This window comes from Phoca vitulina, unplaced genomic scaffold (assembly GCF_004348235.1).
Source record: "Phoca vitulina isolate PV1807 unplaced genomic scaffold, GSC_HSeal_1.0 scaffold108, whole genome shotgun sequence".
NCBI lineage: Eukaryota > Metazoa > Chordata > Mammalia > Carnivora > Phocidae > Phoca > Phoca vitulina.
In genome coordinates, this window is record NW_022589811.1 from 1,068,690 (window position 1) to 1,094,335 (window position 25,646).

Here is a 25,646-nt window from a genome sequence, read left to right on the forward strand (position 1 = left end):
ACCCAGGCTCCTGTCCCTCCTCCAACCTGCTGTCTGCAGAATCCGCCACTTGCAAAATCAGTAATTGGTAACGAGAGAAAAAAAAGAAAAATACATAAAAATGGCCATAGGGCAATGAATAGGCAACCAAGTGCCAATAAATACTCTGCATTGCAGCTTTGTCAGCCCTCCCTCACCGCGTGGGGCAAGCTTTACATGGTTCTGTTTGCTTTTTCCATCACAAGTATCTTAAATTTCAGCACAAATGGCCCCCGCCATTCTTCCTGTTCCCATCCCGATCTGCCCTTAGAAAGCCCCCGAGCCCGGAGCGATGTAGGGCACCTCTCCTCCCAGGTGCGTGTGGGAAGAGATCCAAATCATGACCCAGTGGCTAGAAACATCTCTGGTCTCCAATTTAGAAAAAGAGGATGTTCCATAGTATCCAAAGTGCTTTTTGTTCTAAAAAGCAGCCCAAGGCTGCAAAAGGGCTTAAGAGCCAGTTGGAGTCATGATGTCCTGGAGAAATTTGGGAGTTAGGGTTACCAGGATGCAGGCAGGGACCGGGGACTCTCATTCCAGAGGCCGTGGGCCAGCTTCGAAGAGATGGTGCAGAGGGGCTCCAATAAATATAAATAAATGTACAGGGGGGCCCAGGGCCCAGCATGGCGCAGGGATCTCTCCCTGCAGGAGGAGCGGGCCTGGAGGGTCGGGGGCGGGCGCCCGCCTCGGAGTTCAGCCCAGGCCAGGCCAAGGGAAGCTGGCCACTCGGCCAGTTCTGCTCCAGGCCTCGGGGCCTGGGCTCTGGGGGCTGAGGTGGATGCTCAGTCCCAGAGGAATAAAGTCAAGAGCCTCCCCACTGGAGGAGTTTCCATGGTGCACCAACGCGTCCCATCTCAAAGGGGGTTGCGGGTCATTTCAGGAGCCTGGCGGGGATGCAGGCCGGAGAAATCTTGTTCTCAGATGTCACTCTCTGGGAGGAGCGTTGGGGTCGGGGGAAGCTGGCGCGCCTGTCCACTCTCCTCTGTCCTTCTGACTTGGGGAGGCCCCAAAAGGCCTCCTGTGGAGGTGTGAGGGGGCCAGGGGCGCCAACAGGGTGTAAGAGGCCTTGCTTCCAGGTCCACCAGGCTCCAGGAGCTCTCTGCCGGGCCCAGGGGCTGGGGGGCAGGTGAGGCCGTCACCTCAAAGCAGGGCTATGGGCTTGTTCCCCGGGGCGCCCAGGTACTGGGAGGAGGAGGTGGTGGCTGCCGCGGCCACGCTGTCTGGGGTCGAGTACGTGGCATAGAGACCTGTCACCTGCAAGTCTGGGAAGGCCTGGTCGCTGCTGCCGGAGATGGGGGTCAGGCCCGAGGCCCCCAGCTCACAGCCAAGGGGCGAGTCTCCGAAGGTCCCCAGGGTGTCCAGGCTGAAGCCCCCATCCTTCATCTCCTCCCAGAGGTTCCCTTTCAAAGACAAAGGCATTTGGGTGAGCTGGCTTCATGACAAACAGACGTGAGTTCGAGTCCCGTCTTAAGGAAGAGGCAAAGACCGTGCGCGGGGTTCAAAGTCGGGGATTGCAGGGGAGGGGGCATGGAGAAGCCAAGTTCCAGCCCCGGCCCTCCCTTTCCCACTGGGCATCCCAGGGAATGTCGCTTCTGTCCCAGAGCCTCAGGCTCCTTGGGATGAAATGGAGATGATCAGAGACCTCCCGAGGCTTCAACAGGGGGATGTGTGGAAAGCAAGGACTCTCCCTCAGGGGTCCCATCACGGCCCAGCCAGGGGACAAAACAGCGATTTCCCTACACAATAATCCAGCGGGACAGGCGGGGAGGGCCGAATATACCCACTTCACGGCTGTAAATAACTCCCTCGCGAGCTAACTCACAAACCTGCTAACCAGGCCATTCCCTCTCTAGACACGGAACTCCCAGAGGGCAGGGAGGAGTGCTCAGCCCTTGGCTGGCTCTCAGGAGGTGCGCCCGTGTCGTGAGCGGACGAATCACGAGACCCTTGTCCTTGCATTCATTCATTCAGCTCCTTTGTGTCAAGCGTGACCGAGTGGCAGGCAGTGGGTCAGAGCGTGACCTGGCCTGAGCTTGGCACACACACGCTGAAGCAGTTACTGAGTAAAAGCTGGGGGTCAGACGCACCTGGGGCTCTGCCACTTACTAGCCGGGTGACCTCGGGCCAGTGACCTCACCTCTGTGTCTCATCTCCTTGGTGGCAGAATGGGGACAGGAAATGGCAGCGGCCTCCCAGGACCGTTGCAGGGATGGGGTGATGGTTATGGCATGAGTCCTGGTATACAGTAAGCACTCATGAAACGCTCACTGGAATTCACCAGCATGAGGCGGTTGGGAAGTACTTGTCCAGGGAATGAGCTGAGGGGTAAATGCCGACAGACCTCCTCTCCCTTGCCCTCCCCCATCCTTCTGGCCCTCCAGCCCCCACCCCCCCCCACCATCCCCTTCTGTCCCGCCCCACCCCCGTTCCTGCAGCCTCACCCTGCAGGGCGAAGTCCATGATGCTGGGGTCCAGGGCGTCCACCTCGGTGCTCATGTCGGTGCTGATGTTGATGAAGTCCACGGGGGCCCTTCCCAGGACAGGGTGGGGCAGGGGGCTAGGGCTCAGTTCCGGTAGGGCATGCAGGGGTGGGGTCTGGGCCGGGGCGGGAGAGTCTGGGGCCAGATGTGCCTGGGGCTGGACCTGGTGGTGCAGGGGGACTGACTGCAAGGACAGGGTCATCAGGGGCTGGGGTGGGAGCTGGGGGACAGCCAGGCAGCCATGGGCCATGGCCACTGTGGCAGCATGAGTCAGCACGGTGGTCTCGGAGTTCCCAGGCCTCCTGCAGCTTTCCGGTCGGTCCGAGATCAGCTTGTCCAGCTCCTCTGCAGGAAAGGGAAAGGTCCCTCAGAAGCCACCCTGCGGTTCCCAGGCCCCAGGGTTAGCATGCCTGTAACCCCAGCAGTCCCCTTGGACTCTCTGAACCTCGGTCTCTTCATCTATGAGAGGGCACTGTACATTCTGCGCAGTGTTGTTGGGGAAATGTAATGAAATCACAGATTGCATAGGGTCTTTGAGGAATGAGGGAGCCTCCCATGATGACAGCGGCCCCTCTCTTTGGGACAATGCTATAGCTCTAGGACATCCCTTGAAGCTAACAGCCTTGCAAGAGGAGGTTAAGGCAGAGAATACAAGTCCAACAACATCAGGACAAAATTTATGAACACACAAGGGGTCCTAGCCACTCCCTGCTACTAAAGAGACATTAAGAAGTGTTACCGTGGGTTAAAAGTCAGATCCTCCTTAATGCTCTTGGTTACAAACAAGACAAGTGATTACTCTGAAATTATTCTTGGTTGTTGGCTTGCGTCTCCTTGAATGTAACACCAATTTGAGACTGGACCACTAGGGTCCCAGGACCTTTTTAGGGTGGCACCCATTTAGGCTGGCTCACTTAGGGGTGCCTGGGTGGCTCAGTTGGTTAAGTGTCTGCCTTTGGCTCAGGTCATGATCCCCAAGTCCTGGGATCGAGCCCCTGCGTCGGGCTCCCTGCCCCACTGAGGGCCTATGGGATTGTGCCATGGCCCCCTTTTCCTCATTTTTTTGAATTATTCATCTCTGAGCCTTCATACCCAAACCTCAAGCATGATGATCCCCACAGAGTCAGGCCAAATGTTCCCGAGGCTGAGTGGAATTAACCTTCCATTTGACATTTTCCAATGGATGTCACCTCTATCTCCCTCCCCTTCACATCTCTTAATTAAAAACAAAAAACAAAAAAAAGCAGATGCAATATTTTTTTCTAATATAAAAGTGATTCATGAACAGGGTTGAAGATTTGGAAAATACAGAAACACATGAAGAATATAAAAATTACCAGTGGTCTCTTCATTCACAGTCAAGAGTTTGGCTTATTTCTTCTAGTCTCTCTGTATGTGTACGTACTCATAAATCCATACACATATAAATGAGTGGATACACACACATATATAAATATATGTGCATTTAAGATACATTTTAAAATATGATTAGGCTGTGTTATATTGTCTTTTTTCACTTACTGAATTGGAAGTATTTTTTTCTCTTCCAAAAATATTTTTGTCTCTCATCCTTGCATGGTATGACACTATACTATTTAATCCCCTATTGCAGGAAGTCTAGATTGCTTTCAATTTTTTACTAGTAGAAATAATTTTGTGGGGTGCCTGGGTGGCTCAGTTGGTTAAGTGGCTGCCTTCGGCTCAGGTCATGATCCCAGAGTCCCGGGATTGAGCCCCACATCGGGCTTCCCGCTGCGCGGAGTCTGCTTCTCCCTCTGCCCCTCCACGCTGCTCATGCTCTCTCTCTCTCTCTCTCAAATAAATAAAATCTTAAAAAAAAAAAAAAAAAAAAAAAGAAATAATTTTGTGACAAATAACTTGGTTTATAAACCTTTTGTTGAAATCTTTGATATTTTCAGCATACGTTGCCAGAAGTAAAATAACTCAACCAAAAAAATGGGGAGTGGTTTGCAGGGCTTTTAGATATTACTTTGCCCTGGAAAAGTTTAACTGAGATTCCCACCAATCATATATGAAGGTGCCTGTTTCTCTGCATCTTAGCCCATACTGGGTGTTATTATTTTATTCTTTTATTGTTTTAAAACTCGGTGCCAGGCCGGCAGGCACGGTGAGAAAGCGATGTCCTCCTTGGTTGTTTAGTTTGGCATTTCTCTGTGAGAAACTAGGGGCTGCTTAGGGAGACTGAACAGTTTTCCACAGGCCTCTGACCAGGCCCCTCAGCGGACCTGCCCCAGGGGAGGCATATTTCCCGGGAGAGAAGGAGGAAAGTTCACCAGGCGCCTGTGTCCCCACCAGCGAGGCCGGGACCCGTGGCTGGACCGGACGCAGGTGGGGACGTGTGGTGCGGGTGGCGGAGGGGGAGTCTCGGCCTCACCGGGGTTGGCCATGCTCCGGTGGATGGCGGCAAGGTCCTTTCTCTTCCACTTGTACATCTCCTCCTCCATCTTGTCGATGCGGGCCAGGTTCAGGGCCCACAGGCAGCCCTTGCGAGAGGAGCCGCTCATCTTGTTCTCCACCTTCTCGAAACACTTGTTCAGGGACAGGTTGTGTCGCACTGAGTTCTTCCAGCCGTCGGGAGCCGTCTGTGGGGACAGATGGACATGCAGGAGACCCCCTCAGAGACCTCCCCGTAAGCCCTCCCTCTCCGGGGACATCTCAGACACAGGCCTCAAGGGGCAAGGGCACGACGGCGGCAGGGTGAAGTGACAGTCTGATGGCCAGCCTTGAGTTGGGAAGACAAGAGAGACTGGTGGGGACTGTGGCTCACCGGAGGGCCCGCGCCCTGTTAAAGGGGCAACCCCACGTCAGCTCCAGCCAACAGTTGCTACGTGAGAACAGGCTCAGGGATGCCGAATTGTCCCCTCTGTCTCTCCTGCTCAGGAAGCAAGCAAGAGAGGGGATGCTAACACGCGGGTAACTGGCCAAGTGTATTCAAAGCCGATCGTGTTTAAATGCTCACACTTTGTTAGGTAGCCAGATACTACAGTGCGCCTCACATTCTATCCCTGGCCCCCCGCACACGCACACACCACTGTCTGCAGTATTTCTGCTAAGGACACTGACCACGTCAGGGACCCTGAAGCTTGATACCCTCGGACCACCTGCTCCTTATTTTGCTTTGATGCCAAGAAAAATCACGTTACTGATAGCCAACCACGTGCCAGGAGCTGCCAAGGCCCTGTGCACGCAGAGCCCTCACTCACCTGGCCAGCTGGGTATCATTCTCCCCATCTTACAGATGAGCAAACCGAGGCTCAGAGAGGCAACAGCTCTTGCCACATCTGTGTTCTGCATCAGTATGTTTTAGGGAGTCTGTGCGGAGTCACTAGGCTGGCCCCACCACCCTCTGCCCCCCCCCCCCGCCACCGCCCCGATGCCTGGTGAATTCCTTCTCTGGGCAGAGTCCAGCTCCAATGCCCCCTCCTCCTGGCCTTCTTTGGCCATGTCTGTGTGAATGCACAGGTGCAGGGGTCTATGGACATCACTGGGGACCTGAGACAGTGACCCAGTTTGGCCTGGGGCCGGTCCCGGGTGCTGGTGGTGTGAGGGAGAGGCCGGAGCAGCTCTAGCACCCCTACCCCGGGCTGGGGCCCCTCACCTTGAAGTAGGGGAAGTGCTCCTTCATGAAGCTGTAGATCTCACTCACAGGCAGGCTGCCTGTCTTGCTGTTCTTCAGGGCCATGGCGATCAGACAGCTGGAGGTGAAGGGTGGGGCAGGCCAGATGTAAACGTGTCTCAGGCTGACAGCCCGAGGTCCCCTCTGCCAGGAAGTCTGCCCTGCTTGACCCCACCATACCAGCCCTTCCATACTCAAACTGTGTTAGCTCTGGTACCTTTTCATGGCCCTACATCTTGTCCACCCCTTGCCCTTCTCCTTGACCCTGAGCTCAGACAGTGGTACCAGTTCGAGAAAACTCTTTTCCTCTCTTTATCCCTTCCTCATAGTTAATGTCTATGGGCCTTTAGACTTTAACTAGGCTGCTTACCGCCACCCCCCAATCTTATGGGGTACACAATGTTATTACGTTGATGACTTTTTACATCAGAGGGAACTGAGGCTCAGAGAGGCTAAGCCACTTCCCCAAGGCCACACAGTTCGTGAGTGACAGAATGGAGCATCGGGCTCAGGGTCTGGAGTGGGTTCTCCACCCTGGGGACTGACTGAGCACATGATGTCATCCCACCTGGGGGCTCCCCACTTGCCAAAAGCTCCCCCCTTGCAAGTCTGAGCTGTCCTAAAGGCAGCCCTCGCCCCTCTCCTCCCTGAGGCTCCCACGGCCCCGGCCCACCCTGGACCTCACCTGTATGAGTAGATGGGCTTGGGGTAGTGTTTGGGGTGCAGTTCCTGAGATGAATGGACAGCCATGCGGGGCTGGGGGTAGGGAGGCCGTGCTCCAAACGGGGAGCTGTACAAGCCCACGGGAGGGCACTTCCCACAGGCAGGGCAGAGAGAGAAGGTGAGAGAGAGCATAAGCCACTCACAGGAACCCCACCCCACCCCAGGCTCGCTTTTTAGGAGATGCTGTTTAGCAAGATGTGAAGTTGCCGGCCCCAGGAGACAATCCTGTCTCTGCTCCCTGCAGGGGATTTAGGGAACCCAGTGAACGACTCTATGACATGGGCATGGGGAATGCTATCCCCATGTTGCAGGGGAGTAAACTGAGGCTCAGCGAGATCCCTGGCCAGCCCAATGCAGGGATGTGTGTCTCCAAGTCCAGGGCCCCTCCAAGCCCCCCGTACCTGCTGGGTGCCTGGGGGGGGTGGTAACTGTGTTTGGGAGGCAGGTGCGTAGAGCTGTGGGGCGTCCTGCAGGCCGGATGAGGGCTGGCCCCCCACAGGGATCTGGTTCATCTGCAGGGGCCGCAAGAGGAGACAGAGGTCAGGGTGAAGGTGGGGCACCCCAGCCCTGGAGGACCCCCGCTCCAGCTCCCTGAGCCATGCTGTGGCGCTTACACTGGTTCCGTGATTGGCGATGGGGCCCAGACCTAGCATGACTGGGGGGACCATGCCAGCCGGGCCGTGGAGCAGGGCACCTGGGGTGGCTCCCACGTGCAGGTCAGCCGCCCTGGCCAAGGCACCTGCAAAAGGGAAGCAGAGAGATGCCGCCGGGCTGGAGGAACGGGGTCTGCTGGCCGAGCAGCTCCGGCCCTGGACACCACCAGAGGACGGAGCCTGCCCCAAGCCTGGGGGCCAGGTGCATAGCAGGTGCTTGGCCAATCACCGCCCTGGAGTGTAGTGCTGAACCGCGGCTTCCGACCAGCTGTGTGACCGGGCGCCAGCCTCAGTTTCCCCATCTGTACAGTGGAGCTACCGAGGTCACTTACGTATGAAGCTGTTGTGGGGGTTTAGATGCAGTAATGTCTATAAAGTGCTTATCACGTTGCTGGCTACAGGACATCTTGATAAATATGAGTCAGTAACAAATAATAATGATAATGTCATTAATAGCTTGGTTCTCGTCCAAGCTATTAATGACATGAAGCTAAAACATCAATTCATTATTCAACTCTCCTCCTCGGAATCATGCCTTGGTTCCCCCGTGCCTCCTCTCCCCTCTGCCAAGCCCTGCCCCTCTGCTGGGGATGAGCTCAGTACTCACGCCTGCCTGCCAGCCACCCAGCCACCCGTCCTAGGCCCGGGGCAGACATTGCTAATCTATCACAGATCCTCACTGAACCATTCTGCTTTGGGGCTACCTTCTAGGTTAAACCAAGTTGACCTGCAAGATGATCCTGCCCTGGGGCCACCTCTTCCAGGAAGCTTTCGGGGCCCCTCAGCTCTGTTCTGAGTCCTGGCTGCCACCTGGGCTCATCCGTGGTGCTTTTGGTCTGTCTGTCTTGCCCTCTCTCAGACCAGACCCTCAGCTCCCTGAGAACTAGGACCACATCTTATATGACTCAGGGCTCCAGACACCTCGCATAGAGACAGGAACACAGGAGGGGTGCGGCCGCACAGCGGAGAAGGGAGGGGCTTCCTTCTTTCACGCTTCCTGTCTGTTGCGTGCCATACAGCACCTACTGTGTGTCCAAGGTACTTTAGGCACTGAGTCTTTTCAACACCCCAGGAGGGCAGCTCTGCTATCCTTTCGTTGCACATAAGGAAATAGGTCAGAGAAGAAAGTACTTGCCCAAGGTCACAGAGCTGGAGGTTCTAGATCAGGGTTTGGTAAACTATGTCCAGCAAGCCAGATCCAGCCTGTGGGATGTTTTTGTCAATAAAGTTTTATTGGTACACAACTACACCCGTTCATTTACATTGTCTGGGGCTGGGCTTGCACCACAGGGACCATCCGGCCTACGGAGTCTAAATATTGACTACATGGCCCTTTACAGAAAGAGTTTGCTGACCCCTGCTATGGATGTTTTGGCCAAGAACAATTTGTTCAATGAAATGAATACTCCTAGACCCTAATTTTTCAACTATTGGTACTTTTAATGTCCTGTGGTGATTGTTTTCAACCCTTTCTGTGTCTCTAAATATTCAGTCCACTTGCTGTGACTGCAACTGCCTGCCATTGATTGAGCACCTACTATGTCCCAGGACCATGGGCACTCTCCACGCATCATCCCTCTGAAGGTCAGGGTTCCGTAGACTTCTTCAGTAAAGGGCCAGGTAGCAAATATCTGAGGCTTTCCCAGCCATATGGTTTCTGTCTTCGGGTTTTTTACAACCCTTGAAAAATGCAAAACCATTCTTAACACAAGGGCGATCCAAAAAACAGGCTGCAGGTTCCAGGCTGCCTTTGGCCCGCGGGCCGTAGCTTGCCGACTGCTTTAGCTGTTCATGATGTAGAGGGAAGGGGCAGGGCTGTCTGTATTCTTCACTGAAACCTTAGCTTACACACAGCCTGGCACACGGCGGTGAGCAAATGAATGAACCACATCCCTCCGAGGAAGGTATCACATTTTACAGATGCAGAAACAGAGGCCCAGAGAGAGAGAGTGAGTGAGCGAGCTGGCCAATCACCCAGCTGGTGGGGGGCAGTGCTGGGTGTCGCCCCTCCCCTGCACCACCCTCGTGCCCCCCCACCCGGCCCCTGCGCCTACCTGGGTGTGGGTGCGGTGCACTGGGGCCACCCAGGTCCACACGGCCACTCGCCATCTGTTGCAGCCGCGGCACATCCACTGCTGTGAGCCACGACAGCGACTGCAGGTCCCCGGGAAGGTCATCATCGCTGCTGGTGGCCAGGAGCCTGCAGGGAGGGGCAGGAGCTCGGGCGGGGCGGGGAGCTCAGGTTGGCTCCTGGGGGGGCTCCACCCCACCTCTGGAATCACTCCCTAGCCCCTCACCTCCCCAAGCTGCCCTCATCTGCCCATCTCTTGGGCTGGGCATGGTCCCAGGATCCCCCCCTTTGGCAGCCAGATCACACATCCTCAAATCATTCCTTCTTTTACTACATCTTACCTTAGCCCCTACCTACCCCCACAATAATAAACACTAATGTTTGTTGAGCACTTACTACGTGCCAGACACCACATCAAATCCTTCACAGGTAGTAAGCCATTTAACACTCCTGGTCACCCCGCAAGGCAAACGGTGGTAGTAGTAGTAGTAGTATTCCCATTTTACAGATGGGGAAGCTGAGGTGCAGGGCTCAGTGCTCAACAGGCACAGTCCTTTTTAATCCTGTTCAATCCCCGCAGCAGCCCTGAGAGGTAGGATACGCCCATGTGCCCCTCTTACATTCGGGGAAACTGAGGCCCAGAGCACTGAGTCATTTGCCCAAAGCCACACGTAACAGGAAGCGGTGGGGCCGGGACCCAGGCTCAGAGCCCAAACGAAGCCCGAGCTCTTCACCATGCCCCCAGGCAGCCCCCGGAGACCTCCTGTTGGACCCACGCCCACCACTCCTCAACAGACTCATGAGCAAAACCATCACTCTCCACAGAAGGAGAAAGGCTGCCCGCTGAGGATGGCAGGCAGGTCCCCCGGTGTGGGGTACGCAGGCCTCCCCAGCACCCCTAAAGTCATGCTTGCCACACGGCTCCAAGGGCACCAGACCCCCCCCCCCCCCGGGCAGCATGTCGTCCTTGGGATAAGGTGGCTGCAAACTGGCCCAGAGCCCACGCCAGACCCACCACGCCTGCCTCCACCTGCCCCCCCCAGCCCTGCAGGCCAGGATCTCTCTGGTGTGTGGCCCAGAGGCCCACAGCCCACATTCTGAGAGCCACGGTTTCAGAGTAAGCGTCTCGGGGCCTCCTAGAAAGGGGGAGAGAGGAAGCAGCGCAGCCTCTGGCTTTGTCACGCGTGGGGCAGGGGACCCCACCGTGGGGCATCGGCTCTGCCACCCCCGGGCCCGCCCCAGCTAGTGCTGTCTCCCCCCCCTTCCCACCTCGCCCGTGCTCTCTCTCCTTCTGTTTTAGGGCCACAGTTGGCGTTGCCATGGCCACAGCTGCTCCTTGTTGCAGGGGCCTGGGCCCTCAGCCCAGCAGGCTGGCATCAGGTGACCGTCGGGCTGCCCCGGCCATTGGCTGCCTTGTAGGAAAACAGGGCCTGGAAACGATTTGAAAACCCGGCCGGCCGTGTCAGCAGCAGCAGTTGGCCTAGCTGCTGTCCCCCGGCGGCCCATTGTGCGACAAACGACTGTTGCCCCCATGGCACGTGGCCCCCATTGTCCTGGGGTCTCCGTGCCATTGTTGTTGCCCTCCCCCCACCCCCGGCTGCCACTCCTGCAGCCTGCTCGTAACTCATCTGGCGGGTGACAGCCACGGCCCAGGCCTGAGCGATGCCATCTGTCCCCTCGGGCCCGTGGAGACCATGGGGTGAGGCCGAGGGGCAGGGCCTGGTGCGCCGCCCACTGCACAGGGGGTGGGGGTAGGAGGGGTGTCTGGCCAGTCCCCACCCACCCCACGGCTCGCCGACCTCCCAGAGTCTGGTGGTGCGAACCCTGCTCCCTCTCCCCTACCTGCCATAGCTCCTCGTTGCCCCCGCTGCTCTGTCTGGCACTGGGGCAGCAGGGAGGAACGGAGGTGAGCCGCTGCTGTTAGGTTTCTGAAGCCGGGGCCCCACCAAAGCCCCCAGAATGGTGCTGGGGGGCTCGTAAACAGACTGGCTTTCTGGGTGCGAGCAGAGGCTCTGGCGGCCAGTGACTCTGACAGATCGTCCCCAGGGTGGTTAAGAGCTTGGGCTCTGGCGTCTAATCCTAGTCTCCACTTACCTGTGTGCCAGGGCCACTCACTTGTCCTCTCTGAGCCTCAATTTTTCATCTGTAAAATAGGATTAATAACACTTCCTCTCTCCTAGGGGGTCGTGGGGATTCAGCGGGTGGTCGCATGTAAAGCCCTTGGAACAGTGTCTGACGCAGCTGCCGTTAATATTCATACCAACGTTAATGTTAATATTAGCCAGGTCCCCAGAGGACTGGAAGGCCATGGAAGCTTTGGGCGCTGTGGTCTCACGGACGCACCTCTATTGCTGCAACCACTAGAGGCTCCCATTTATTGAGCACTTCCTGTATGCTCTCTCCCCATTTTACAGACAGAGACACTGAGACCCCGAGCAGTCACTTAAATGCCCGGAGCCCGTTTCCCCACGAAGGGAGGGTCGCGAAGGTTAACGATGCCGCTGAGCGCATAGAAGGGCAGAGTAAATGGTGCTATTCTGATTGCGCTTCTATGGGTTTTTGTCCTGCTCTTTGTGTGCCCCCTCCTGGTTCCCCATTCCTTTGTCTTCACCGCCCCCCCCCCCCCCCCCCCACGCCTGTAAGGAGCTCAAGCAGCCTACTGTGGCCACCCAGTGTCCATTCCACGCCCCCCTCTCCGGGACACCCAAGCACGGTCCCACCGCCATGCCTTAGCAATTCCCCCTGCTAGGAATGCCCCCCTTTTGCTTCCTCCCCACCCCACCCCCGCCCCAAAACGGTGCCCATCCCTGGAGGCTCACTGCAAATTGTCTTCTGGCCTCTTACTGCCAAAGTGCCTTCAGACGTCATCTGACCCCACCCCTCATTTGACCCACGGGCAAACTGAGGTTAGGAGGGAAGCACTTCGCTTCCAATTCACAGTCCAGAGCAAGACTAGGGCTAGCGCTCCGGGCTGCCCATGTGGGCTCATTCCAGCCCAGGAATGGCTTCTCCTCCAAGAAGTCTTTGTCACCCTGAACCCAATTCAGGGACCTCCCTGCATCCTAGCTGCTCCCTACACCTTGCCAGGGGCAGTGAGTTCACATCCCCTACCCCGCCTGTTGGATCGCTGAGGGCTGTGAGCCCTGTATCATCCTGTGTCCCTGCACACAGTGGTGCTACTTAAATGTCTGCTTGGCTGGTTGAAATAAGCTGACCCCAGGCCACCAACCCAAAGAATGGTGTGACAATGGCTGTCACATCCAGAACTTGTAGCACTCACAGCACCAGCCTCTGCCTCCCTGAGGGCTTGCAACAGCCTCCGGACAGGGGCAGGGGGCAGGCAGCCCCACTTTACAGATGGGGAAGCTAAGGCCAGGCAGGACTCGAACCCAGGCTGTTCCTGGGGCAGGACAGGCAGAGAATTAGATGGCCCCTGGGGGCAATGTCCCCACTGCCTCCATCATCCCAGGGTTTTCAAGGGCATATCAGCATCGCCCAGGACCGGGTTCGAATGCAGAGTTCAAGACCCAGCCCAGAGCCTGGGGTCCCGCCCTTGAGCTGTGGGGCCGGGAAGCTGTATCTTAGCACCTCTCAGCAAAGCTCCGGGGGAAGGACACCAAGGTGGACTCTTGGGCACAGTGCAAGCTTTGCCTGGATGAATCTGGATTCAAGTCCTGGCTGTGAGATCTCAGACAAGTCACGTCTGGCCTCCATTTTCTCATCTGGAAAATGGGAGAATAACTGTCCATATCTCCCTGGGTTGTTTTGTTTTTTTTTTTAAAGATTTTATTTATTTATTTGACAGAGAGAGAGCGAGCGAGAGAGGGAACACAAGCAGGGGGAGTGGGAGAGGGAGAAGCAGGCTTCCCGCTGAGCAGGGAGCCCGATGCGGGGCTCGATCCCAGGACCCTGGGATTATGACCTGAGCTGAAGGCAGACGCTTAATGACTGAGCCAGCCAGGTGCCCCTCCCTGGGTTGTTTTGAGGAGCCCATGGGCCAGTGTGTATTCAACTTTAAACACAGGCCTGGCCCCGCCGGCCCTGCTGGTCTGGATGTGGACACCCCGAAGCTCTGTGGTGGGGGTCTGCTGGCCCTAAAGCCTGGCTCACATCCTGCTGCCTCATCACCCGGCATTCAGGTACCTCTACCCTGTGTGTCACAGGAACTGGGAGGCAATGCGCTAGGCCCTAAATGGGTCCCATCCCCATGACCCGGCCTGGGTCCTTAACCATCCCTGTCCACTTCTCTCCCCTCCTCCGCTCCCTGCAGAGGCGTGTCAGCCCGGGCCTCTGTCCACGGTGCCGTGTAAAGCACCCCCACCACCTGTCCTTCCCCAAGGCCTAGAGTTCCCTCATTAAAGCTGCCCCCGTGTGCCCCATTCTTGCTCTCTCCTAGCGCTTCCTTGTAAATGGTGTAAACCACAGGGTCCTCAGCAGTTGCGACCTGAGAAAGACTTCTTGGTTTGGGAACCGCTCTGGCTTCCCAGCCATAGGCCCTCGGAAGGGCGCTTAATCCCCAGCCTCAGTTGTCCCACCTGTCAGATGGGTACAAGGGATAGTGATAGCAGCAATCCCTTGTAGCCGCCCCCAGAGCCAGCACGGTGGTGTGAGTGAAGGTGATGGGGCTTTGTGGAACATTTGCCATCTGCGAGGGTCTGGGATTCCTTCCTGGGGTGTGTGTATGTGTGACCCTGTATCAGTCTCCTGAGTGGGTTTCCCCTCGGCCGGGAGAGGACAGGACATTTGCAATGCAAAGGAAAAGGCAAAATCCAGCCCCACTGTCCTGGGGTCTCCCAAGACCCCTCCTGCTCACTCTCTCGAGGTCTGTCTTTTCAGTCTCTGGGTGAGGAGGTATCTCCAGGGAGGACAGGGGCTATACCCACCAGCTCTCAGTGACCCCCCAGTTCTGGCAGGGAGGAAGCCAGGACCAGGGCTGAGTCCACGGCTGGGGCAGGTTCCCCCGGAAGAACCTGAGGCTGAAGCAGGGAACCTTATACCCCCTGAGGGAGGAGCTGTACCCCCAGAGCCCAGTACAGGGCTGGGCACACAGCAGGTGCTCAATAAGTCCTCACGGCTCAGACAAATGAACAAACAGACCCAGCCTTCCAGACGCCCCCGCTCCCACCCCCGCCAAGGCCAGGCAGGGGTGAAAGGCCCAGCTTAATTTTATTTAATTTTACAAAAGCCTGTGGACATGGCTTGGGGTGGGCGAGTCCCTGCTGTGTGCCCAGCCTGATCAGGCAGGTGTGGTTACCGTTACCACCTCCCATTTACCAGATGGGGACACTGAGGCCGGGGGAAACAGGCTTGTCTAGGGTCCCCCAGCCAGAGACTGGGCTGGTTACAGCCCCACTGTCCTTTCTCCCTGGCCCACAAGGAAGGGTTGAAGATAATGGGCTCTATGGATTCTAGAAAATTCTAGCACTGTGCTAGCCAATCAGAAGCCACATGGGGCTATTTAAATTTAAATTCACTAAAATCAAACAAGAGTATCAATTCAGTTTCTTCATCACACCAGCCGTATTTCAAGGGCTCAATGGCCACACGCGGCCACTGTCTGCCATGTTGGACAACAAGGAACTAGGACGTTTCCATCACCACAGAAAGTCCTTACTAGGCAGTGATGGTCTGGAACATTCTTTTCAATCACGATGGAAAGATCTGTGGTGTTTCCACATTGCCTTAAAATTGGAAATTTTATTTAGGTTTGGAAATTTCAGGAGCTGATTTCATGGAATTTTTGTTTTAGTACATTTCATTATAAAAGACTCCCCCCACTTTACCTCCCACCAGCGAGGAAGTTACAGGGGAGGGCTCTATAAAAATGGGAACCTGATACTAAGGTGGCTCACAAAGTAGTGAGCTCTCTGTCATGGGGGGCATTCAAGAAGGAGTCAAGGGATGATGGCCAGGCCCCTATTGGACGAAAGATGAGCCCAAGCAGCCTCCAAGTTCCCTTTGATGCCAAGACCCTCTAACTTATGGAAGAAGTCTGCAGGTAAACCCTCTGGTCACATTTCTAAAGTTCTATCATCTTGGGCAAGTGCCTCTTCCTCTCTAGGCCTCAGTTTCCCCATATATAAAGCAGCAGTGGCAGAGTGGACAGTGATTAGGAGCAGGCGTGAACCCAAGGCGGGTGGACCAGGGCCTGAACGTTCCTGGCTGTGTGATGGTCACCCGCTCTGGGCCTCAGTGTATAAAACGGGAACAATAAAGGCATCTACCCTAAAGTGACGGTCAAGAACATGATGCTAGTTCATTAGCATCAGATCAGATGAAACATCGAGTTTTCTGCTGAAAAATCAGGCTTAACTATTAGTTCAGGGGTCCCAGAGGTGACCCCTGACAGTGCATCCTTCTCAAATCAAGTGGGGGATTTGTCAGCAATAGGGTATCCTCATTAATGAGTGCAGAGCTTTTGGGGCAAAATGAAAATAAAAAGACCTATCTGGCACCCCAGAGTCCCCTTCTGAATTCAGTGGTTCCCCAACAGCTCCCCACCCCACATCCATCTTTTCCTTATGAGAAAACACACACACACATACACACACACACTCCTGGGGGGTGTCGTCACCCCTGTTTATAGATAGGAGAGGTGAGGCCGAGCCAGGAGAATTTGCCTCCGCAGCCCCTGGCCAGTGGCCTCAGGTACCTGCCCCAGCACCTTTCCCTGGGCCTCAGTTTCCCCATCTGGAACACCACGGGTTTGAGCCCCTTCCATCTCGGTGGGGCTGCCCCTGGGACGGACACACAGCTTGCAGGGCCACTCGGGGTGGGGGACTGCAGAGGAAGTGGGGGGATGTGGGGGTGTTAGGAGCCAGGCGGTACCCCGGGGAAATCAATGTCAGAAGAATAGTCTATCACCAGGATAATTATCTGCCAACCTTTTCCAAGTGCCTACTATGTGCTGATCATTCTACATGTCTCATCTGTGTGCCCTTGTGAGTTTGCGCATCAGAAGTCCCCAGGCCCTCTGCAATGCCACACTCTGAGCCCATCCCAGCTAGGGACCTGGAGTCCTGCCTGCGCACCACCCCCCCCCCCCCCACCCTCCGCCTGTTGCTTTCTCTGGGGCATTTCGAAGTAGTGGGGACAAGTGTCGGCTCCGGGGTCAGCCAGGCCTGGGTTTGAATCCCACACAGCTACTTAGTGGTTCTGAGACTGGTCTGCAGTAGTCTGCCTCTCTGGGCCTCAGTTTGCTCATCTGCACAATGGGGCGCTATGGCACACAGGGTGTTTGTTGTAAGGACTGATGAGATGATGCGGGTGGGGTGCCCAGCCCATCTGCAGGCATTGCATGGTGGTGGTTGGCATGATTATAAACATCTTCTAGAGAGTCCACGGGCAGAGCCACTGGCAGAGTGTCCGACACAGTCAGCATCGGCTCCGTTCCATAAATATTTCCTGAACTCCTACTTGCCAGGCTGGGTGGCAAGCACACAAAAGTGCCTCCGTCCAAGGAGATAACTTTCTAAGTGACCTACGGATGCAAAGGATGGAAGATCTGTCCCCTAGCGTGCCTACCTTCCTGCCAGCCCTCTTTGGTCTGTACCTGCCTCAACTCTCAAAAGCCTGTGGGACGGCTCCTTAGCAAACCCATTTCCCAGATGGGATAGCTGAGGCTCAGAGAGGGGAAGGGATACCTCTCAGCCACACAGCATGTAAGCAAAAGAGCTGGGGCTTAAGCCACCCGCCCCGGAGCCTCTTTACTTGGTCTCTCTGCCAGTTTAGCTGAAATAAATCAAGCTGTGGGCAGGAAGGGTAAGTCAGTATCCTCATTTTTAGAAGGATCTGCTAGTGCCTCTGTAGTGACGGGGCCACTGCTCAGGGGACGCTGTGGTGACCCTGGGCAAAGCGAGACACCGCTGGAGTCCACGGCTGCCATGCTATATTAACCAGGGGACCAACCTGACAACATTAATTAACAAGGTCCTTAATTAATCAGCCATGTCACTGGAGGGATGGGAGTTGAGCCAGGAGGGCAGGGCACTGCAGGGGTGAGCCCGGGGACACCTGGATTCCGGTCCTGGCTCTACTCCTGACAGAGATCCTTGTGCAGGTAACTCAGTGCCTGTGAGTCTGCGCTTCCTCATGTGCAGAATAGAGGGGAACACAGGGCCTGCCTCTTGGTTCGGGGTAAACCACAGGAAGGGTGTGGAACAGCGTTTGGCTCAAGTGCTAGACAACTATTTGTGGAATGGATGAATTTAACACCTAGCAGTCAGAGTGACCTTTTGAAAGAGACATGAGAACATGGCCCTGTCCTTAAAACCCGTTAGGAGAGTAAAGGTCCAGCTCCTCACCGTGGTCTGGCCCTGGCCGCCTCCTACCCCTCACCTCGTGCCCTCATCTGATCTGCTCTAGCCAACCTGTCTATCCTTGAGTTCCCCAAACATTCTAAGTGCTCTTTGCACATGCTGTTCCCTTGGCCCAGAATGCTAGTCCGTGCACTCATTCGCAGCTGGCTCCTCCTCATGCTTCTGGTCTCAGGCTAAATCTTCCCTCCTCTGAGAGATCCGCCCTGGCTACCCACACCCCTGGCCGTCCTTTCTGTCTGTCTGCAGAACATTTAGCATTTTTCAAGGAGGTATTATTCATTTACATACGTTTCCAGTCTTTCCACGCTAAGAGGGCAAGGACCGGGAGGCCCCGTATTTTGTTCAGCACAGCGCCTGGCACCCTGTGGGCATTTATTATATCGTTGCTGGAGTAGGAGAAGGTGGAAAGATACCCAAGCCCAGCCCCGCCCAGCCCCGCCCAGCCCCGCCCAACTATAACGTAATTTGCATTGCCCAATCTCTATCCATTTCCTGCCGGGCTTAGCCACACCCCCACCCCAGGAAACCCTCCCAGACCAGTCCAGCATCTCCCAATGTTTCCATTCCCGGGAATGGTTAGAGCCATTAATGTCTACATAGCATAGACACCTGGGATCACCCATTAATTTTACTCAGCCGTTGCCTACCCCCGCCTTCCAGACACTAAACTCGCGGAGGTCAGGGATGACTTTGTCTTATACCTGATTACAGACCCAGAGCTTTCAATCTTTGACAAATATTTGTCCACCCAAGGTGAGCTGGACCCCCGTGGCCATGGCCTGTTGTTGCTCTAAAGGTAAAATTCCAGGTAGAGGTAAAAGCCCGTGCTAAGGAGCTGGGCGGTGCCTACAGTGGGCGCCTGTATGTGTGGATGGATGCCAGTTTCTGCGGAGATTTTTGCTGACAGAGCTCAAGTCCAGAGCCCGCATTTAACTCTACTGCCTATGTTGGGGTTCCTTACAGTCAATACAGCGTGCAGCGGAAGGAAACATCCCTTTGTGGCTCAAATCCCATTTCAACCCCTTTGTAACTATGTGACCTTGGGCAAATCACTTCACCTCTCTGCCCCTCAATTTTCCCATCTATAAAATGGAATCATTCTCATAATCGTTTCCACCAGGGAGGGCAGCTGTGAGGATAAGATCAAATAATGTATAAGAGACGGCCCAGCATACCTCAGGTGCTAAGACCACGTTCCTTCTTTCCCCTCCTCTGGCCTTGCATGGTCACTAGGACAGCAAAGACTGTCTTTGGGGAGTCAGATCACCATCCCAGCAGAGCAGAGCGCAGAGGCACATCCAGCCCTGGGACATCACTTCCGCTCTGATTACAACAAGGAGGTCTTACCTGCCTCCTGGAGATGTGGTTAGTCGGAAATTGTTACATTACCACAAACTGTTCCTGTTTCTAATCCAACCTTTACAGGAAAGGAATTAAGCATTTCATGGCAGTGTTTATTTACCTAACATAGCTTTTGTAATGTCTTTTGTAACCGTTTACAGGAAAAAGAAAACCAAATGCTGTTTAGCAAGCTCGGGAATCCCCAATGGGGCCAAGAGTGAGCGTAGTATGAATGATTTGATTAGGAGCATGAAAAAGAGAATCTTTCCTTTCTAGAACTTGGCTGGGACTTGGTGGGAGGGTTGGCGGGGGGTGGGTGGGTGGGGTGGGTTTGTGTATGTGTGTGCACATGTTTCTTGGGGTGGAACCCAAGATCCCAAAGGAAGGCTGGACCCCCCAGAAAGGCTACCTCTCTTTTTCTTGCCTACAAGGTAGCCCGAGGAGCTTCTGGCGACCCGGAGGGAGAAGGGGTGTACGGATGTTGGGACCCTCACCACCCCTGACAGATGGAGCCCCCACCGTCCCCCCTGCAAGGAGGTCACAACCGATGGGCAGAGCCACAATGATATGGGTGTGAAACCATCCGGCACACGCAGCTCAGTGGGGGCTTGAGAGGAAAAGCAGGTGGCATCTGCCCACCCTGGTCCCCATGGCAGGATTTTGTCATCACTTGAGCATAAACCTCCCTACGTTTCTGTGGACGTGTTATTTCTCACGTGATACTAAGCCAGCCAGCCATCTACCCGACGAATATTAAGTATCCATCCTGTGCCTGGCATTGTGGTTCAGAGATGAGAAAACCACTGTCCAAAGAGAGGAAGGATTTTGCCCACATCTTAGAGGAGGGACATGGCTCTGGGAGAAGGTGAGGGTCCAAGGAGCCAGCAGTCTTCCTTCTTTCTCTGGGCTTCTGTTGCCCAATCTGTAAAAGGAGGTGGCTGGACCTGATCCCTAGGATAAGTTCCCAAAGTTGGACCAGGTGGTTGAAACCTGCTCTTCTGCCCTTTCCTGAATGTATGCCTTGGGACAGGTCATGACTCCAGGCCTCAGTCTCCTTGTCTGTGAATTGGGATAATGCCAGCACCTAATGTCACGGTTGTTACTATGAAGATCAAACAGGATGGTGCACCTCCTAAGGAGTTTCACGGGTTTCTGACACGCAGTCGGTGCTTAGTAACTCATTATTCTGCAGAACCTTGATGAGCGGACTTCCCTCCCAGCCCTGAGCCAAAGGGAAACCAGCTAACTCACATCCAACGTGAGCTGTTGCTGTTGCCCACAGGGTCAGGGCTGCCCCTGGCCCTGGCCCCAGGCCCCAGCGTCACAGGCGGGGAGGCTGCCGCCAATTTGCTGTCTAGGCCCAGCCACTGACTCTCCCAGGGGGGCAGGGCAGCCTCCAGCTGCTGTCCCCTGCCCCCGCCCCCTCCCTCCCCGCACACAGCCATTGAAAGCTAACGGCCAAAGGCGGCCCTTGGGGATGGAGGGCTGTGTGGAGGGCTGCATGGGGGCTGGAACCAGGCTGGACCAGCAGCCTGAGTGGTCCTTGGAGCCATTCCCTGGAGATGTGAGAGAGGGAATGAGAAGCCCATAAACTTCTCCTAGGCTATTATTCAGGGAGAAAAATGGGAGTGGTTGGAAGGGGCCTGGAAGGCGCTGCATGATCATCAAAGCTCCCCTCCATGAGAAAGCACTCTATCCCAGGCCTGGCCCAACACCTTTTCTAGATCGAAGTGCAGAATCCTCCCAACGACCTGTGAACTGGGTTCTCTAGTTGCTCCATTTCACAGATGAAGAAAGTGAGGCACAGAGAGGGACAGCGACTTGTCCAGGGTCACACAGCTGCAAAATGGTAGAGCAACTTATTCTGTTCCAGCCCTTGTGTTCTTCACCTGTGGGGCATGGTGCGGGGGGTGGGGGTTGGGGGGGGTTGGTCACGATATCCTCTGGGTGGGACAGCCTCCGGTTCGAGTGCCACTTTACCCATAACTAGCTGTGTCATCCGGTAAAGCCAGTTAATCAGGTCGGGCCTTGGCTTCCTCGTCTGCGAACCGGGCACAGGAGGGCTACACTCCTGGGGATGGTTGTGGCACAGGTAGTGAAGGCTTAAGAAACCACCAGCTGCAATTCTTCTTATTACTACTCTGCCTTCCGGGCGTGCTAGCTACAGAACACAAGAACGCCCCGGATCCAGGCAAACAGAAAAGGCAAGACGCCCCGGCAATCCTGGATCCGGGGCTGATGCCGGACTGCTTCTCCTTGCTCCATTGCCCCACCCCTGCCAGCTGGTCAGGGAACTGGGTAGGCACTGATGGTCCCCCCTCACTTCTACTGGTAAGCTTACTGCCTCCCCTGCCCTCTTTCTGGACAGGAACTGCTTGCTTGGTGCCCCCAGACAGTTTGTGAGCTGGGCTGGCCAAGACACAGGAGACTGAGACCCCAAGGCTTGGAGGGGATGGGAGCCCCTGCTGGGCAGGACCTGGGAGAAGGTGAGGGTCCAAGGAACTCCAAAGACCCCCTCTCTCGCAGAAAGCTGGACTCGTTGATAGGAACTAAGTCGTAAGAACAAGAGCAACTACTGGTTCTGTGTCTCTTGCACTGTAAAATTGACTCAGTCCCTCTGGCAGCCACATGAGGGATGTGCCCTAATCGTGCTCCTTTGAAAGCCGAGGAAACTTGAGCAAAGACACGTGACTTGACCAAAGCTGGATTTTGAACTTGCACACACATCCGACTCCAGGGCGGCTGCCCTTCTCACCCCGATTCCCTGACTCTGGGGCTTTTACGGGGTGCTTTAAGGCAACAATAAGGCTCTATGGCTCTGAGCTCTTCCAGGCGGGCCCCCCGCAGGGAAGCTCTGGCGTCCCCCCCACTGCTGCCAGCTTCCAGCTGGGAGGACGGAGGGAGATCCACCCCCATACGTGGAGGGCCTTCTGGGTCCCAGGCACTTCCATAGATATTGCATTTAAAACCGGCGAGAGGTCGCTTTTATGATCCCGGCTGCACAAACAAATGAAGGTTCAGAAGTGAAATTGCCCAGGATCAAGCACCTGGCAAGCGGCCAAGTTGGAAATTGTTGTTTAATCTTTCTAATAACTCCATGCAGTGGGTACTATTTCTATTCCCATTTTATGGATGAGGAAACGCAGACCACTCCCCACAGCTGGAAGAGCTGGCATCGTAACTGATTTCACAGCCCAAGCTCCTAACACGCTTAGGATGCCCCCCAACTCTACCTGCCGTTATTTAAACCCGTTTGGGGCTGGCAGGAAGCCCAGAGGTCCGTGGTTGTGTGATCTTGGTTAAAGATTTCATTTCACTGCTCCAAGCCCCAGGTCTTCACCTGCACGTACAGTGGAGGCTCATCAGAGCAGCCTCCCAAGCTGGGCATACAGTAGGCACTCACAAGCTGCCGCATGCCTGGCAGACATCTGCGGTCCCAGATATGCACACAGCAAGCTCTCAGCAAACATCTGTTTGAATTTGCGTCTCATTTGGATCTTGGAAGGCAGCCTCCAGGCCCACAGCCCCGAGGAAGCAACCTCCCTCTAATTGGGGGCTGCAGTCGGCTGCAGAAGGCACCGCTGTTGAGTTGCAGTGGCCCCCAGGAGGCCAGACAGCCAGCCCCTGGGTAAACAGGGCTGATCTGAGGTGACAGCCTGCTCTTCCCAGGCCAGCCCCTGGCCTGTCCCTACTCCATAATCTGGGCTGTACCCCCTCAACCCATGGACATGATGCTTGCCTTGATGGGTGGGGCACTGGGAACCAGGTCAGGCCTCCAGGGCTCAAGGGAGAGCCGCTGGGAGGACTCCAGATCATTCCTTTTTCTCCTCCTCCTTCTCTTTGCTGTGTGACCATGGACAAGCCCCTTCTCCCTTCTTAGCCTCAGTCTCCCCAATTGTAAAAGCAGGGGACTGGACTGGTTGACCCCCTAGAGGCCGTTCAAGCTCTGAGGTTTGAAGACAAAAAGGCAAAGGACTCTGCGGAGCTTCCCCCACCCGTTTGCATCTCGCTTCATCCTGTCTCAAGGAATCATTTATTTTGGCCTCAGACTCCACCAAATTTATTCCTCAAATACATGAGGCCCACGAGAGACCTTAATTCAAGAGCATCATTTACCGGACGATTAAATGAAGCCCAGAGAGGGCAAGGAACTTGCTGAAAATCATACAGCCAGGCTAAGAATTCCAGAGTTACCACTCACAACTTTTCCAGTATCCACTGAGGACGGAAGCCAATTCCTCCCACCACCACAACCCCCCCCCAAAGCTTTTGGGGGGCATTTCCTGGAGCCCTGTTAGGGCCACTGTAGGGAAAGCAATCGCCGCTATTGTCATCTTAACATTCACCAGGATGCCCCCGTTTCTTACCCAGGAGGGGATGTCCCTTGGAAGAGACAAAAGACTGGGCTTTGAGAGGTCCCATTGCCCCAGGCCACAAGCCCAGACATCCTCAGAGAGGCCAACTTTGAAATTGAGATCTCCCTTTCTCGCAAAATCACAGAATTTAATTGTAATGATAGTTCTTGGGCAGAAACCATAAACAGCACAGAAACACTTTACACAATTTAAAAATATATCGTTTGTTATCTGAAGAGACCCTCACCTGTATTCCTGCGGAGAGGTGTGGTGATTTTGCCCTGAGTTTCGAATAATTCCTGACATCATGGATGAGATGTCACTTTCTATCATCTCCTTGGGGAAAAGACAAGCAGAAAACAAAGCTCCCATCAGTGACGATGTGGACAGGGCAGAAACCCAGTTTTCCCACAATTCAGAAGGATGGAACTCAAACAACTAGAAGAACACTTCAAAAAAAAAAAAAAAAAAGTGGTACTAGAGGATTTCCTGGGCATCACAGGTCATTTTCCCAGGGCAATTCTACAGGAATTCAGAAGCAAAGGAAGAGAATGGAATGGAATTGCAGGTTCTTTCGAATTCATGGGGGAAGGGCAGAGGAAGGCTCTAGAATCCAAATGTCAAGTCTTGGAAAATGTGGACTTGCAAAATAGGAATCAGAAAAACCAGATTCCCTTCCCAGCCTATTTTCAACCGCAGCTCAGTTACCATCACTTTGAAAATAAAAATTTTTTAAAAAAAGGACAGCTTGATGTGTCATGTATGTTTCTCTGGGGAGCCAAATTCCCACTTGCAAAGGGAATAATCCCCTCAGGGCTCCCGCCCTGGAAATGCCTACAGAAATGCCACATGCCCTGGCTGGAAAACCAGTCCAACCCCCACCCGTACTCTCCACCCCCCGCCACACACAAACACAGCCTAAAAAGCAAAACAAAACAAAACTTCCCTAAGTTTCTCAAACTTCAACCCTGAAACGAACACAGAAACCCACCCAAAGACTCTCAGTTCCGCCCCAAAAGTCAGTGAGGGATTCCCGGGAAGGAGAAAAGGGGAGCAGAGAGAGGTAGCCCCCACGGCCCCTGCGCCCGGGTCTCCACCCTGGCAATGCAATGCAGGGCACTGTCCCGGAGGACGGAGCAAAGCCGACCCTGCAAGGTGGTACCTGGAGCGGATCCTCGCCGGGGCCGCCGCTGCAGGCGCTCCTGGGGCGGGCGGGGGTTTCGGAGGGGGGCTCCCTCGCGCTCGCCCCTCGCGTTCCGCAATTTGGCCGCCGTCGCGGCTCGAACCGTTTTTAAATTTCCCTCTCTGGAGCTGTCCAGCTCAGAGCATGCGCAGTAGCCGTGCAGGGGGCTTTTTCCCCAAGGGTCAGTTACAGGGCAGGGTCAAGGGGATTGCAGCGGGTGTTTCCCAGCAGCCGCGAGCCTTGCACGCCCCGGGGCTCCGGGTAGGGTGGGATGGGGCGGGGCGCAGGGGTGGGGACACCCCTCCTCAAACTTTGCCAGCAGTGGCAGCGACTGCATGCCCGCGAGCATGCGTTGAGGAGCAGTGGGAGGGTGATTTAGGCCAAAAGAATTAAGTTGCAAAAGGATGTCGGGTGCATTAGAACTTGCAATCCTTCACTTCCCCGGGGGGAGGGGGGCTAAGGAGGTGGGTGGGCGGAGAGCTCTGCCGCGACCTCCCCCTTCCCCCGAAGGGGGACCGGCCCGGAGGCCGAGCCCCGGCCCCAGGTAGACGCGGATTGCGGCCACCTGTCCCTTTAAGAAAGTTGCGCCCGCGGGCTGGCGCGCGGCGGGCGGGGGCTGCGGGCCCGGGAGCGCTCGCGCCGGGCGCCTCCACCTGCCGGGGCCGCGAGGGGGGGTGGCGGGCCGGGCGCGGGGGCTGGGGGGGTGGCGGTCGGTCCGGGTCTGCGTGCCGCGCGCCCCCCACCCCGTCCTGCGTGGGGAGTGAGTCGGCCCGGAGCGCGCGCGGCCGGCCTCGGCGGAGGCGTTAGGGCTCCCGGGTCGGGAGCCGAGCCCGCCGAGCCGTTGGGGGCCGCGGCCCGCCGGTGCGC

The 25,646-nt window shown here is 55.6% G+C and overlaps 1 protein-coding gene across 1 annotated transcript; it reads right to left on the bottom strand.

The window, feature by feature from the left end:
* Window positions 1–1,158: 1,158 nt before the first annotated feature.
* FOXN4 (forkhead box N4) lies at window positions 1,159–23,929 on the bottom strand. Its single transcript, XM_032398036.1, has 9 exons — window positions 23,844–23,929; window positions 9,566–9,711; window positions 7,473–7,597; window positions 7,260–7,370; window positions 6,821–6,948; window positions 6,118–6,214; window positions 4,894–5,101; window positions 2,460–2,843; window positions 1,159–1,418 (listed from the first exon to the last, which is right to left on the bottom strand). Exons 1-9 carry the CDS (start codon window positions 23,927–23,929, stop codon window positions 1,159–1,161), a joined length of 1,545 nt encoding a protein of 514 aa, XP_032253927.1.
* Window positions 23,930–25,646: the final 1,717 nt, after the last annotated feature.